The sequence below is a fragment of the Grus americana genome, chromosome 8 (genome assembly GCF_028858705.1).
Source record: "Grus americana isolate bGruAme1 chromosome 8, bGruAme1.mat, whole genome shotgun sequence".
NCBI lineage: Eukaryota > Metazoa > Chordata > Aves > Gruiformes > Gruidae > Grus > Grus americana.
Genome location: NC_072859.1, coordinates 15,065,333 through 15,081,704, shown reverse-complemented (window position 1 = coordinate 15,081,704; position 16,372 = coordinate 15,065,333). Strand labels below are relative to the sequence as shown.

General features: G+C 41.4%; 1 protein-coding gene across 1 annotated transcript; it reads left to right on the top strand.

The window, feature by feature from the left end:
* Positions 1–1,259: 1,259 nt before the first annotated feature.
* On the top strand, positions 1,260–16,230 carry MFSD14A (major facilitator superfamily domain containing 14A). The gene is made up of 12 exons (XM_054833451.1): positions 1,260–1,516; positions 7,064–7,159; positions 8,326–8,388; positions 8,993–9,120; positions 10,224–10,338; positions 11,482–11,700; positions 11,992–12,105; positions 12,602–12,673; positions 13,119–13,231; positions 13,420–13,517; positions 14,124–14,287; positions 14,892–16,230. Exons 1-12 carry the CDS (start codon positions 1,430–1,432, stop codon positions 15,096–15,098), a joined length of 1,476 nt encoding a protein of 491 aa, XP_054689426.1. The 5' UTR covers positions 1,260–1,429; the 3' UTR covers positions 15,099–16,230.
* The last annotated feature ends 142 nt before the right edge of the window (positions 16,231–16,372 follow it).

Here is a 16,372-nt window from a genome sequence, read left to right as displayed (position 1 = left end):
ATCTGCAGTGGTGCATGATTGTTAACATAGTGGTGTCTGTACTGCAAGGGAGCTAGAGTACAGCTCTGTATGTTAGGTGGAGGTGCAGCATAGCAGCCGCTGTTGGTATGGACAGACATGATGTTAATGTGCGGCTGAGGTTTTGGGGTAAAGAGGGATGTTACAGGAGCTGGGGAGATAGGGATATGCAGCAAGAGGGCTGGAGGATGGAGGACTGAGTGAAGAGGAATATAGAGAAAAGACTGGTATGTGGCTATGGCCATGGAGAGTTGTGTCTGAGACTGTGAATGTAACAGTACTGGATGTGGTCAGATGTTCTGTTTAGTGCTGCCAAACATCAGCAGTGAAGGAATTTAAACTATAAGCCACATAATAATTAATAGTGCACGTTTCTAAAAGATTTTCTCCACCAACGGGCATCGTGCCTTGGGAAAGCTGATCCCTGTTACAATATTACATGCAGACAGTGGTAAGTCAGAACCTGAAATGGCCTGCCCATTTAAAGTTGTTAAAGCTTTCATAAGCTAGATTTAAAACTCGAGAGTAAGAAAGCAGGATGTCTCCAAGTTGGATTTTTAAGATGGATTATATCTGTGGTTATGTACTTTGGCTCTGGAAATGTATTTTGACGTCCAACAGGTATATCCGGTAAGAACTGACTTGTTTTGCTCCTTTTTTGCTGGCCCCTCAGCCAGCGCGGGGAGGGAGGAAAGGGCGGGAAACAGTGCTTTGGGTTCGGTCGGGAGAGGGCGGCCACAGGCTCGGAGGATTGGTGCTCGCCGAGGTATATGAGAAGCTGGGGCTTCTGAGGCCGCGATAATGTATTTTAAAATGCCAGTGTTGTCTGGATAGGGGAAAAAAGTCAAGCGTCTCCAGCAGTACGGGTGGGGGATCGGTGTTTCGAAAAATGGAGACTGCTGAGGGAGAGAGGTAGCACAGAACCACGGAGCACTCCGTCTTCCTTCGGCGCTCCGCTCGGACAGGCCCGCCGGGCCAGGTACCGCCGCCCCGAGCCCTCTGCCAGGCTCTACCTCCGCACGGCTTCTGGCAGCGGTCTCGTTTGTTTTTTGTTTTTGTTTTTGTTTTTTTTTAAATGTGTTTATTTTTTCCGACCATTAATTTTTTGAACGGCACCAGGGAGAGACCCCGCCTGGGCTGGGCGGGGCCCGAGGCACAGGCCTCGGGGGGAAGGGCGGGCGGCTGGGGGCGTCCCGCGCGGCGCGTCCTGTGCACGTGATCGGCGGCCGGCCAATGGAGCGATCGCGTGATCCGCGGCGGCGGCTGCGCCTGGGGGTGGCTGCCCAAGATGGCGCCGGGTGCGTGAGGGGTGGCGGCGGCCGCGCGGGGAGGGGAGGCGAAGCGAAGGCCCGGCTGCTGGGGAGGCTCCGCTGCTGCCCCCGCTCCCCCCCCGGGGCTGTAGGATGGTAAAATGACCCAGGGGGGGAAGAAGAAGAAACGCGCCGTGAACCGCAGTATCATGCTGGCCAAGAAAATCATCATTAAGGATGGCGGGACGGTGAGGCCGGGCGCGGCGGCTGTGGGAGGGGCGGCTGTGGGGCGAGCTGGCGGCGGAGCCCCAGGCCCCGCGGCGATGTGGAGGGCCGGCAGCGGTGGGGCAGGGGGCCGAGGCAGGTGCGGCCGGGCCCGGTCCGGCGCGGGGGACGGGGAGGGGAGCGGTGGGCTCGCGGGCCTCGGGCAGCCGTGGCTGGCGGCGTGCGAGCGGGCCGTGCTCCGGCGGCGGCGCCGGGCTGAGCTCTGTGGCGAGGTTTCGGTTTCTTTTATGCTGCGGGTCGCTGCAGCCCCGATAGCTTCGTCCCGGCATCCCGGGCTGGTTTCCATGAGGCAGCTGCCCGAGAAACACCTGTAAGGGTGTCACGCTAGTCCAGGTCTTCGTAAATGCTCGTTCTCGGTTTGTGCCGATTTTTAGGGCTCAGGATGCAAAACAGTGTCGTGTCAGGAGTTAGACATAGGTAACTGCAGATCGCTTACGTTTGTCTGAGATCATGCGGTATGTGTCTAAACGTAACTTGACATTGAAAATTATTTAAATGACTCCTCGCGGAAGGAAGAGCTGCTAGGAAGCCAGCTGTATGCTCGGGAGCAGCAGTTGGCTGCATAATAGGCAGGGATGGTGCGGGCTGGCAGTTGCTATTGCAAAGGAAAGCAGGAAGCACCGAGGGTGGTTAGGATGCAGTGTGGTGGGCTTTGGGATCACCGTCTGGGATGGGCTATGCCCGCACGGTGAATGGATCGCCACCACAGCAGCCTTCTGTCCTCTCTGTTTCTATCGTCGGAGAAAGAATCGGCCAGCGAGCGGCACAGACACTCATATCAGAGAAGTCACTTAAAGGGTGCCTGGAAGAAGGGTTTTGCAGTTCCCTCCCACTGTCTTGTTTCCTCTTAAATATATGAATTTTAAAAAGAAAGGAAGCTGTTAAGTGTTTTGGCTGCTGGAGCTTGGGTTTGGGGTTTTTTTAATTGATGAGTAGCATTACTTCCAATGTATCATTGCCGCTGGACTTTTTCCACTGTGTAACATTGTGTAGCTTTGATGTGCACTCTTCTAAATACAGTATCATTCTTTCAAATAAAGAGACATCTTGACAGACTAAATTGCTGGTGGTCCTTAAGGTTTTTTTTGAGCAATAATGGAGAAGAGGGAGGTGTCAGTCACTATAGTTGTTTATCACACTGGTGACCAACTGTCTGGATTACTTAGTGGTAAGAAGCAAAACTAATTCCACTGATGGATGTTGATGTTTTCCAGGATGTGTTTTCCTGCTCTTTGTAGCGATAGAAATGTGTGAGATTACCTTGTACAAATAGAAGCATAAATAGTGTAGAATGAATAACAGAAGCAGAGTGAATGTTATTGCTCATGGGACATAGTGCTTCAGAATTTCTCTCTGGAGTAATCATTGGTTAAAATAAAGTATACTTCCAAGTGTCTCCTCTCTTGGCAAAATAAAGTTACAGTTGCAAGATAAAGGAAAAGACAGTGTAATAACTGTATTCAGTGGTACTTACAGTGCTGCAGTCAGTGTCTCCCACTAGTTTCAAAAGCAGAGTGCAAACTTGCATGAGTTCTGTATGATTTTCAGTTGTTTTTAAAACAGTGGGAAAATGGACTATAAACATTAGTTGAAGGTATGTAGATTGTTGCTAGATAACAAAAACACTAGTTTGTGATATTTTCTGCCTTCAAATAAATATTTTGAGAATTTATTTGTTTTAAATACATTTTTAAAGCTAGACAGTCTGGTATAGTAGAGTATTCTTTATAATAGCAAAAATTTTATGCTTGGATTATTTTTTTTAATGTTTGCTGGAACGTTTAATTAGCCTTCTGCGCTCAGTCGCTTTAGTTTCTTTGCTTACCCAGCATGCTATGTGACATTATGAGAAACAGGTAAATGAAAATGGCTCACATCTTGAATGTCTCCAACTGGCAAACCAGTAATTAATCAAGCATCTAAGTGTACAGTTTCCAGCCTGATTGGTTTATTTTGAAACTATTTGACATCAAAGATGACTGTGACTTTTGTGACAGCAAGAATATACAGCTGTTTAATGAGGCAGTGTCACAGGCAAAAAGAGTTTATTGATGGGGAGCTTCGGTCAATTTAATTTATTGTCACTTCTAATCACTGATTCTGATGCAGAAAGAAAAGAACAAGCAAAAGGGAGAAACCACCCATTGCCTCTGCAAAGCCTCTCCTCCCATTGTGGGTTACGCTGGGTCCCCTTGTCCAGGCAACAGGTGGTGCAGGAAGTTGGGTTGGTGCATGGTGGTATTTTTGTGGTGTTCGCTTTGTAGCTTAGTAGCTGTATCACAGAAAAAAATGTGTAATGGTGTGTGTACTTAAGTGTATGTTATCAGATTCACTGAAGGAGAGGCAGTAGCACCAGCAAAGTGGTTTCAACGCTATTCTTCATTTTGCCTTCCTTTACAATCAATTGGAATTAATCTTATGTAAGATTATGTATTTTTGAAGTACTCATGAAATTAATTAGGAGGTGCACACCTGAGCAATGCCGGAGAGAATTAGACCTTAGTACCTTATTTGGTGTCTCTTCCTTTCCAGCAGAGGAGCAGCAGCTATGATCTTGTATCTGATGCCTTTGTTGCTTTGACAGTTATTCTGTTGTCATCAGATGCATGTTCTTAGGGTTGCCAGGGATATACAGTTTTTATCACTGGCACAACTGATGGTACAAAGTGTTTGGTTAAAGACATTTCCTCTCTAACTAGAGAAAGGGGCATTCTTAGAGCACTGTTTTGTGCCAAACATAAATACGCTCTGCTCTGGCTACATGGTTGCAGAGAAGGGTTGCTGTTACTCTGGAACATCTCAGTTCCAGGTTGTTCATACAAAGGCTCTATATTTTATCTCCAGGTGCAAGGACTTCTGATTTGATTGCACTTAGGTTATTACATTACACTATGCTAGGTTAGTGAGTTTGTAAAGCACAGTGGGGACAGGTTTTTAGAGTAAGACAGGGCTGAATGCCCAACACCTGTGCTGTACGTGTTGGGGTGGGGAGGGTATGTCAGACCAGCATTTAAGTCTTGTGGACTGAATGCACATAATATATCTTAATGCACTGCAATGTAACCACTTATTAATTTCCTCCCCTCTTTCTTCTACCTCGGGAGTATATTTGCTACTTCATGGTTGCAACCATCTTTAAAAATAGCTATGGAGGTGATGATCTAAATGTGACTAAATTACTTCTTTTTTATAGATAAGAACAAATAACAGTACCTACGATAAGTGAGCATTAGCAACAAGAAAGCAAGGAAGCTTAACCCTAGCGATCTAAATGTCACTTCTGTTTGTTTCTGCCAATGTAATGGAAGCATCTGATCACGTTGCTTACAGCTGGATGACATGGCTGGATGACATGGCAGAGGGCAGCAGTCACCTGCTTGTGTGCCTCTCAAATTGCCAACAGTTTAGCTGTGCAGGACGGCCACTGGCTTCATTCTGCTGTTCTGGTTTGTGCGTGTGATCTCTGAGTAGCTGCCCAGAACTGGACAAGGGCAGCACAGACGCAGATGGCTGTTGAGCTTGCGTTTGCTGTTGTGAACAGAACGGAGGCACTTTTGACCCCTGGTGCTTGGAGGGACTGGGATGGTTCATGACTCCTACCTCACTGTCTGTAATACCTTGGGGGGTCACGAGCCAGTAACTTGACAGGAATTTGGGGACTAAGAATGAACCTGATTTTCTGTATCAGACTGAGACAAACAGCTGAGATTGTTACTTATGGTTCGTGCAGAGCTGGATAAATTTTTAGCCCAAAACTAAAATAAGAGTTGTGGGTGGAAAGGGAAAAGAATTGTGGGAAGTGAAGATAATTATAACCACTTTCTGTACCTATAAAGACTGTTAATTTACCTCCTTAAGAGAATGGGATGTAAAAATAGCAGAGATACCTGTATGGTATGATATCTATATTTACTGAAGAGGGCTTGAGAGAGACAAAATAGCACAGTGCTAAGGTACTTCTGTAGCTCACCTTTTACATATTGATACAGTTACTTCTGAAAATGATGATCTTTTCTAGCAATAAAGGTGAATGGCCAGTGTGGTTTTCTGTATTTATTTCGTACAGTTGTTCAAAAGGCTTATTTTTATTTTGGTATTGGAAATATTGGAATCTGGAAAGAAAAGCTAGGTGTGACTTGCATAAATCTTGTAATAAGAGTCTAGTATTACCTAGCTGAAACTTAAAATTGTGTAGTGTTTGCGGTTGGAAGGCACCTCTGAACAACTCTAATCCAACTGCCCACTCTCTTCCCCCAAATGGGGTCAACTTGGAGCATTTTGCTCAGGGCTGTGTCCAGTCAGGTTTAGGGGAAGGAGATTCCATAGCCTCGTGGGGCAGCCTGTTTCCAGGGGTCTATTTTGTGCGAGGTTGAAGTAGAATTTCCTGTATTTCAGGGTGTGCTCTCAGTCCTGTCGCTGAATGCCTCTGACAAGAGTCTGGCTGTGTCATCTTTACTCCCTCCTATCAGATATTTATACATGTTGATAAGATCCCCCTCAGCCACCTTGAGAAGCAGCTCAGGACTTCAGCCTGCGTGTGTTTGCTCAGTATAAGTGCTAGGTCTAATCAAATCAGTGCCACTCTGTCAGTAACTCACCTTCACACAAAGCAGGGAAAGCAGACGTTCAGGCAGCACTTCTAAGCTTAAAGAATGCAAGATTTCTGATGAGTTATTCATACTACCTTCATATGGAAATAATTAGTGCACTGTTTCCTCAATTTGCAAATGATGAACTGTGGCATGTTGTTTGGCAGGGTAGCATTTACAGAGTGTATGAGATGAGCAGGTTGTCCTATCCGTGCTCTTTTTGTTCTCCACAAAAGCTACTTCTGATTATACTAAATCACCGAAGAATTTAAAGTTCCTCATTTTACATCTTTTATCCAGATCTCTTCCTGCATTGAAGCATGTTGTAGCTAAGAAGCTTGCTCTCAGTATTTGGGAAGTGATCAGTGCTGTTCCTGAGATTCACTTCTGGCGTTCGTTATTTCAGTTTTTCTTTCCTGATCTCAAGCTATCAAAGTTTTGTACGTAGCCATGGTGCCTTTTAGTAACAGAAGTACTATAAAACTTTTTGATAGACCAGGTAATTAGACTTTGGGATAGCTGAGTGTGAACACTACCATGTTTTGAAATGATGAAAACTTGTTTTCCATGTAGCATTGTGTGGGCTTAAGCATTTTTCTCAAGGAAAAGGAACTAATTATCTGAAGAAGAGTCTGTTTGCACTTTCAGTAGCATCCTTGTTTCCCAGACTGGCAGTATAAGTGGGTTATTTTTTAATTTGAGATGGGAGCACACTTTGTATTCTGTGGAGGATTAAGACACTTCAGGACGTTGACAGCAAAGGCTTAAAAAAGGAATTTCAGTCAGTACTAGTTAGCTTGAGTAACTGTATTCCCATGTTCTGAGTCCTGTTTCGTTTTTTAGTCCATTTATAGTGTTCATTTCTCATGACTGTAATAGATTGCTGGATGTTTTAATCACCTGTTTTTTCGCTTGTTTTAGCCTCAAGGAATAGGTTCACCTAGTGTCTACCATGCTGTTATAGTGATCTTCTTGGAGTTTTTTGCTTGGGGACTCTTGACAGCACCAACTCTGGTGGTAAGTGATACGTTTAAGTTTTTTCTCACTGTGCGGGAGATGGGCCAATTACTGCAAAGGCACTGATCATCTTCTGAATTAAATGAAAATTATATATCATTGAGCTGCTCTGTTGTGCAAGTGAAAAGTTTTGTGTTTTTACATGGAATCAGGAATTTAAAATTATTTCATTAAAGCAATGTAATGATGCAGTATAGCTGTTTATGTGCAAGTCCGCTAACACTCAAGCTTACATGTAAATATTTTCTGACTTGAAAGCAGTGAAACAGTACTGAATGAAATTATCTTTCCTGTCAAGATGTTACAAAAAGTTTGCACATTACAAATGTAAGGACAAAAATACACTTGAAATTTGGTAAGATTGTGCAAGTGTGTGTGTGTGTAGGGAGGGAGATCTTTGCTGACCTGGCTGTGCTTTAAATGGAAGCTTCAGAGCGCAGACGCTGTTACACCAGTCAACACTTCCCTATGATTAGCAAGACAGTCATACCAATGTGTTTGTACCAAATTATTTTCTGATGTAGTTGGTTGCTTTCCATTCGGATTGAATCTCTGAGAGTGACACATGCTTACAAATTAAAAGGAGCGAAGGCTTAAAGATCTCCAAGCAAACTCCACCTAAAAGGCAGTCTTGGTGTGGCTGTGTAAGCTGATGTTAACTATGAGCAGTCTCTTGGCTATGAACTGCACGTCAATCACTGAATGGAATCCATCTCATGTCACACAAGTCAGCCAGAGGTGTGCCCATTTTAACCTGCAGATCTAGGCTCTGGTCACCGAACTGAGAGGCACTTCAGAATGATGTCATCTCTCCTCTCTCTTCCCAGCCCCCTGCAGATGACACAGTAACGTGGAGTCTGGTCTGATCATTTTCTAGGTTCTCTGTGGCCTATTTAGATTTCAGACACTGAAGTTAGATGACGTTAATTCTTCCCAAAGTTCTGAGAGAACTGAGGCCTCTATCAAGTAAAGCTAAAATCTCAAAGTACCTTCCATGTGAATTAAAGATTAAATAGATTATTTGTGCTGTGTCTTTTTTTTTCTGTCTCTATATTCTGTGAAAATATAAAACTACTGTGGGTGTGCCACTGTAGAAGTTGGATGCATCATGAGCAATATTTATAGTTAATATTGTGTATATGACAGTGTTCATATTTCTTCTCCAGGTTTTGCATGAAACCTTCCCCAAACATACATTTCTAATGAATGGGCTAATTCAAGGAGTAAAGGTAAGGTGACAAAAGCAAATCACAAGTACAACTTAAGCTGAATGGTGGGAGTAGAGATGTGACTGCCAATTGAGAGACACATTCAAGAGGTTTTTCAATATCGCTTTTATGTTATAAATAAATCAGGGGAGTAAACTTTTGCTAAATAGCAAACACGCATCATTTTACTTTTAGTAAGATATTGTTTGATATGTACCTGCTGTTTGAGTTCAGCAAATAAAAAGGTAGTTGACTAATCCCAAGTGACACACATGGTGTTAAAATTTGAGAATTTCTTAGTTGGAGCTCATTGCTCCAGTAGGATATTCTCAATTACTTACATTTATGTGAATTCTAAATATATATAGAACTGTAAAACAGCAAGTATGACTGGATCATCTGCATTTGGAGTTTTGTGTAGCTTTGAGGTAATAAATCTCAAATTGTATGTAACCAGACATGGGGTAGAAGATCAGTAACGCTTGCTCATATTGCCTTTGAGGCGTTGCACTGTAGTTGTCAACTTTCGTAAAGACAGAGCCCAGCCTGCTATCAGGTTGTGGTGTGGTTGACTGTCACAATTCTAACCGCTTAGTTCTAACTTAAGACATTTTGTTTCGTTTAGGGCTTATTATCGTTCCTCAGTGCCCCGCTCATAGGTGCCCTGTCTGATGTGTGGGGACGGAAGTCCTTCTTGCTGCTAACAGTATTTTTCACCTGTGCACCAATACCACTAATGAAGATCAGCCCATGGTTAGTAAATTCTTTCACATTAGATTTGCTATTTTCTTGTCAAGGTTGCTATACACTGCTCATGTTTGTAGCCTTGTTGATAAAATACTGTTTGTGCTCTGTGGAAGGTTGAGACTTTTGTGTTACTTCAGTGCAAAGTTGGGAGAACAGAGTCAAACTGAGGTAGCTGCCATGAGGCCAAATGCCTCAGTCAGAATTTTAAGAGCTGCTGGTTTTGAGTGCTGTGCTGTAGGCCCCACTTCTACTTCAGCACATTTGCAAAAGACACTGGAATGCCATCCACTGAACTGTGCAGGTCTTTATTGTGGCCATATTCCTCAAATACTAGCCAACTATGCAGAAACTAAAACCTTACCTAATGCATGAAGTAACCATTTGTAACCTAAAATGTTGCTGCAATTTTATACTTTTGTTTCTCAAGTTGTAAAATCCACCTGCTTTCACCCCGTGTGCAAGTTAGTAAGCTCTTAACTGGCACGTACATTCCCTAGGTAGCGTGTGAGTCAGAACTCTCAGTGTTGTCAGACTACCCGCGTGCTGTACCTGAGGGTGTCGCTGAAATAACACAGACTGCACTGACGCAGGGCAGAGCCAGCTGTTCAGGTAGCTCTGTGAGCCTTTTCAGTTTTCTCTCCAGTCACACAGATTCTTCATGGATTCTTCATCCTTTTTCTGGGAAGTAGCTTGTTTCTAAGTGTAGATGAATGTTTCAGGTGACACAAGTGCTAGTGTCTATAGCATAAAGATAAGGCTAATGTCGAGCTCTCTCAATGACCAGATTCTCAAAATACTGAAGTTCCTGAATTGCTTTGGGTCATAGGCATCCAGTCGAAGTTAGTTTAGCACCTCATTTCCTAGAAGTACTTGATCACAGCAGCTTTTTGTAGATGTTACAAGATTATGCTGTTTCATTTTGTACTCGCTGCATTAAGGAGGAATTACACAGCTGTATCGAGACACGTTCACGTTGGCTTTATCCAAGTTTATCTTAATATTTGTCAGGAAAATTTGGACAAGATGATTTATTGTTGACTGTACTTGGATTGTAAATAGAGACTTTTTGTTTTTATTTAGCTGTTCTAATTTTTTTATAATGTTCTTAGGTGGTACTTCGCTGTTATCTCTGTCTCTGGAGTTTTTGCAGTGACGTTTTCTGTGGTTTTTGCATATGTAGCAGACATAACCCAAGAACATGAAAGAAGCATGGCCTATGGTTTGGTATGTATTTTGGGGGCTCTGTTCCTGTGGTACTCAGTACTAAACACTTCAGGTAAAGCTTTTCAAAATTGTCTTTTTGTTTCTTCTCTGGCAAGTTGATTTTAGTTTGGAGTAAGGTTTTTCTGTTTTCTGTTGTTCTTGTCATCCAGTCCTGTATCTCCTCTTGAATATTCTGCTTCTACCTTCAACAAAATACAACCGTGTTAAAAGCTGCCTTTCAGATGTCTGTCTTAACAGTGTTAATGGTGTTGTTTGAGGTGCTTTAGTTATTCCTCCATTGGTTCTCACACTAGCACTACTCTGTCATCTTTTCAAAAATCTAACCTTTTGTTCCTGGCTAATTTTGGAATTGCCATTGTGTGATATCTTGACTACTCCTGCTTGTGTCTCCTGGCACACTGTTGCGCTTCGGTTCAGAACAGACTTAGCTGAGTAACCTGTCGTCTTAAGTTCTTACAGCTCGCCTCCATTTTTCCATTATCTCCCGATAACTTGTTGGATCTCTGGAGCCTTCCCAGCCTGGTGTATTATGGATTAGCAGGATTATTTGTTGCGTTCAGGTTACAGAATCCATTACCATATTCAGCAGGAAGAGCCAAAAACCGGATATGAAACTAAATGGTTTCTCTCTGCCTGTACACATCAGGGATTGAGATATGCTGAGAAAGTTCCTTCAGTTTTAAAGTTAGCATCTTTCACAACAAGGCCAGCTGGTAAATGGAAAACTGCTTTCTGAAGATCCATTGTACTCAGTTGGATTAACCAGCATATTAAATTTAATATGACCTTGATACAGGCATATTGATACATATTTTCTTATTAACAGGCAGGTGTATTTCACCAATATGAAGATTAAATACTGCTCATCACTTCCCAGAGATATCAGCAGACTGCAGTTAACGAAACTTAATTATGTCAGCATATGCAAGAGCGCCTCACATTGCTGTCCACTTATCAAAACAAAAATTGTTTTTCTTGAAAAAATTTGGCTGAAATACCTAGCTGCTACCATAGTCACAGGAAAAAGGTTACTTTTAATCACTACCCAATTAAAATGGTTAGGCTTCTGAACATGTGGAAAAGTGGGTAATACTACTGTTGACTGAAATACTGGAAAATCTTACCAGCTGTTATTTGCTGTAGGTTTCAGCAACTTTTGCGGCAAGTTTAGTGACCAGCCCTGCTATTGGTGCCTACCTTGGTCGAGTCTACGGAGACAGCTTGGTTGTGGTCCTGGCTACAGCAATAGCCTTGTTGGACATCTGTTTTATTCTTGTTGCTGTACCAGAATCGCTGCCAGAGAAGATGAGGCCAGCATCCTGGGGAGCACCCATTTCATGGGAACAGGCTGACCCTTTTGCAGTAAGCTATTTAAATATGGAATATTTTGGTATTCATAAACATTGAGCTTTTGAGACAGGGAAGAGACTGAATTTAGTACGTTTCAAGCTTGAAAAACAAAGCCTGTATTTTTTCAAGTTTAACTTTGAATTTCTGCTAATACTTTTCCCAACCGTCTTGCTAAACACACAGGGAATGTTTTGGCAGTACCACGTCACAGCTTCATTACTGACATGCCTTTCAGGTTCTTGCTAGGTATGCTTTTCTGAATGTGAAGATGAAATGTTTATAATACTTTTTTTCTTGCTGTAGTCACTGAAGAAAGTCGGCCAGGACTCAATTGTGCTGCTGATCTGCATAACAGTCTTTCTTTCCTACCTCCCAGAGGCAGGTCAATATTCCAGCTTCTTCCTATACCTCCGACAGGTAACTTCATGTTTTGCTATGGATTTGAACAAAAGTAAATTTATAGGAAAGTTTTCAGTATTGCTGAATACATACATAAAGTATAGATAACTAGTATAATTTAAAAGCTTCCACCAGCTGATTTTAAGTCCTCTTGCTTTTCTGTTTTTGTCTCTTTTTAGAGAGGCAAAAAGAGAGGAGAGGGATGAATGTTAAAACAATTTCTTGTATTTTGTAATTATTTGCATTATTCTTGGACTATGAGGTTCATTGTGTTAAACTGGAGGGTTTTTATGTTTTGAGGGAAGCATTTATCTATTTTCTATTTTATACCCCCTTATTTTTATATACTTGTTTGTTATAATAGAGAGAGAAAAAAACCCCAACCAACTTTTTTTTCTGCATTAGGGAGGAGTTGAATACTACTGGTCTTCTGTATTGTGTTCCCCCACTGATATTTGTGACATCATGATAAGTGATTTATGGTTAATAATCAAATTGTCTTTTTTTAATATAGATAATGGGATTTTCATCTGAAAGTGTTGCAGCATTTATAGCAGTCCTTGGGATTCTTTCCATTATTGCACAGGTGAGTTACTGCTGTGTAGTTCACTGGCGGGGTAACTTTGGAAAGAGCTGAGCACTGTGGAGAACTTCCATAATGCTGTGGTTCCAGAAACATGACTCGCCTTTTTGTAGGTGTTTTTCTAAGTCTCTACCAATTGATTAACACTCCAACCGAGATGAACAGGAGCTTGCCAGCCAGAGTTTGGTTCATTCATATCCAAAGTGTACTGCGTTGGGAAAACTATGTCCTTTGTGCACCGAAGAAGGGGTGGCAGTTTGTTCATATTACTTGCTAAAGGATTGCTATTTTTTTGGTAGAGGCTCCTGAATACTTGGCAAATGCTGCTTTTGGAGAATTTTACTTGGCTTTTTAAAATTAACTTATTTACCTGCATGTATTTAATGTTTAGAATAAAATGTTATTTGTCTTTGATTATTTTTTTTTCTTTACTTCCCCCCCCCGTCAGACAATAGTTTTAAGTTTACTTATGCGGTCCATTGGAAATAAAAATACCATCTTGCTGGGCCTAGGATTTCAAATACTACAACTTGCGTGGTACGGCTTTGGATCAGAACCATGGTATGTACGTTTCATTTTAATACCTGAATGATACGGTATTTTTCTGCTTTTTATCCTTTATCCAAGGGAGACAGGTAAGCGCATGTATATATATATATACAGGCATACATACATACATATATACGCTCCAATCACAGATCATCATCCATGCAGAGCAGTTACTTTGAATCTGTATTTATTTCTTGCAGGATGATGTGGGCAGCTGGCGCTGTTGCAGCCATGTCCAGTATTACTTTCCCAGCTGTAAGCGCACTGGTTTCACGAACTGCTGATGCTGACCAACAGGGTAGGTTTTGTCCTCATACTTTGAATTCTAGTCAAAGAATACTGTGAAGACAGACATATCAGGCTGTCCTCACAGTGCCTCAATCTTGGCACAGAGTAGCCCGTACACTTGAGCACAGGTCACAGAACGTTAAAATCCAAGTTACTTGGAAGTTGTAAGATGTGTGGATCGCATCCTTCTGGCACAGAGGGAAAACATTCAACAGCAAAATATTTAGCCAACTTAATATGCTGTTTATTTGCCTCACTTGGGACAGAAGAAGTTTGCCTAGTTGTCTAGGTTGCATGCAGTGCTTTCTCTCCTGTGTTAGACAGTGATAGCAAGGGTATTGTGTATATATACTGGTGTCTGAATGAGCATAGCATGGGAAGTGCTACCCTGTGCCTAAAGGGAGAGGCAAAAAAACCCTTGCATATACTCTAATAATTGTTCTGTGTGCCTTGGTTACTACTACCCATAGTGCAACACCATTTAGAGAAGCTTTCCTGCTTCCATCAGTTTGAAGGTGACACAAATAAAGTCTTACTGATCTGTTCATAATCCATTAAAAAGTTAATTGTCTATGTATAAATCCAGCTAGATAACAATGTGTGTTACTTTTCCCAGGTGTTGTTCAAGGGATGATAACAGGAATCCGAGGACTGTGTAATGGTTTGGGACCAGCACTTTATGGCTTTATATTCTATATATTTCACGTTGAACTGAATGAACTCCCCATGCCTGAATCACCGTCAGGAGGTAGTGTGGTCACGCAATACCATTTACAACAGGTATGCTTCTTTTTACCTAGTCATTCAAAAAAAAAAAAAAAGAAATTAGGAAGGGATCATGTGCCTACCAGTTCTTGAGTATGATGCTGTATTATATTTTGTTATGCTAACTGTAAATGAAGCATGTGAAAAAAAAAAAAAAAGTTCTTGTGTCACTCTGGAGAGGGTTGTTGATCTGTTTGGTTTAACTAGAGGGTAGGGCTTAGTTTAATTTTCAATAGATACAACTGATGACCCTTGTAAAGAGAACAGATGGAGGGAAGGATGGACTAATCACTGCAGCATCCCATTCTTGTTTTCCCAACACTGTATTTACCTTTCACATGTTGTATGGGTTTGTTTTGTTGTCCCTTAGTCTTTTAAGTAAGCTCTCTGTATTTTTTTCAGTTCGCAATAGATAGTAACTTGTTGAGGAAGCTTGCAGTAGAGAAGGAAGTTGGCAGGCATTAAGAAGATCCCTGTCTTAGGATGTAACAGTCTTTCCACATTTCTTTTAAAAGATGGCTCCACACTGTTATTCCTGTGGTGTGTGATTAGCAAGTGTAGTCTGTTAACACATGTCTGAAGGGTTATTAATACTTTGTGGTGTTATTGTTGTTTGCAGAATTCTATAATTCCCGGACCCCCGTTCTTATTTGGAGCGTGCTCTGTGCTGTTGGCACTACTTGTTGCCTTGTTTATTCCTGAACACACGAACCTAAATGTCCGGTCCGGCAACTGGAAGAAACACTGTGGCAGCCATGGCCACCCCCACAGCCCACAAGCTCCTGGTGAAGCTAAAGAACCATTACTGCAAGATACAAATGTATGACAAAAATCCAGGAAGATGGCTTAGACTTTTTTTTTTTCCCATCGGCGGTTTGGGATACACATTCCAATTCCATCAAAAAATGTCATTTCTTAAGGTAATCTTAAGAACTAGCTTTCTGCATGAAATTTGTACAATTAAAAAAAAAATTTCTCCAAAGATGTTGCCATTGAATTAATAATTTGTTTTTAAAAACAATTCCGTACTTGTCTCTTGCCAAGAAGTACCATTACTATTAACTTTACACTCTAGTTGAGAGACAAAAAAGAAGAGTTGAGGCATGAGCATGTGTCCGGTTTCCTTAAGGTGGTGAGCTTTAATTCTAGTCATGCTGAGTCTCAATGAGACATACTAGCATCCATGTGGACCCATTCATTTTAATGTTGTAAAATTGTGGGTCAGATGATTCAAAGCCTTAATGTAAATGTACTCAAGTAGGGAGAAGGTGAATTGGTATCATTTTAAAAGTCATATGGCGGGTTTGTTTGTTTTTTTTTTTAGTTTGTACTAATATAAAAATCACATGAGCACGCTTGCTGAACAGTAAAAGTTATTTTTTATGTAAGTGCATTTACTCTTTCTATTTTTGAATAAACGGTATATCAAACACTTGTTTAACTATTAAGTGGGTGTTTTGAGCCTACAAACTTTAATATTGGCTCTCAAACTCTGCTTTCCTAAGTACCGTTTATTATACCACTATATTTCTGATGTTTGCGTAATCATAAAGGACCTCAAAACTTGAATACACAGACTGAAATATAAGCTGATAGCCTTGAATATGTCCGTGTGCTATATAGTGGCCTTTGAGGACTGTCACAATAACCCTTTTGCATTACAGAGCTAATGTTTTAGTCCTAAATTTTCAGGACCCTTAGTACAGAAGAGAGCTTTATACAATTACTGATGTGAATTTCTCTAAAAGTGTATATTTTTGTGTCCAGTTGTATTATTTAAGTGTTCCTTTGTATAAATTTGTGTATAAAAAGTATTGTATAGGTTTAAAATGTTTTCATCTTGTGGTTATTGCTTAATGCTTTTTTACCTTTGAACATTCACCATGGTTGACCAAGAGCAGGAAAAAAAAATGTAAATATATTGTTAATAAAGTTGAATATTTTAATGAATTTTTAAATAATTGTTAATGTCTCTTAAACCCTTGATGGAAGGTCTATATAGAGTGCGTGTTATACCTCAGCAGGTGGGAAAAGAAGCAGGCTGGAGTACAGACCCAGCACTGTGCTCTATCTGTTAGATAAGGCTGCCTTGAGCATGTT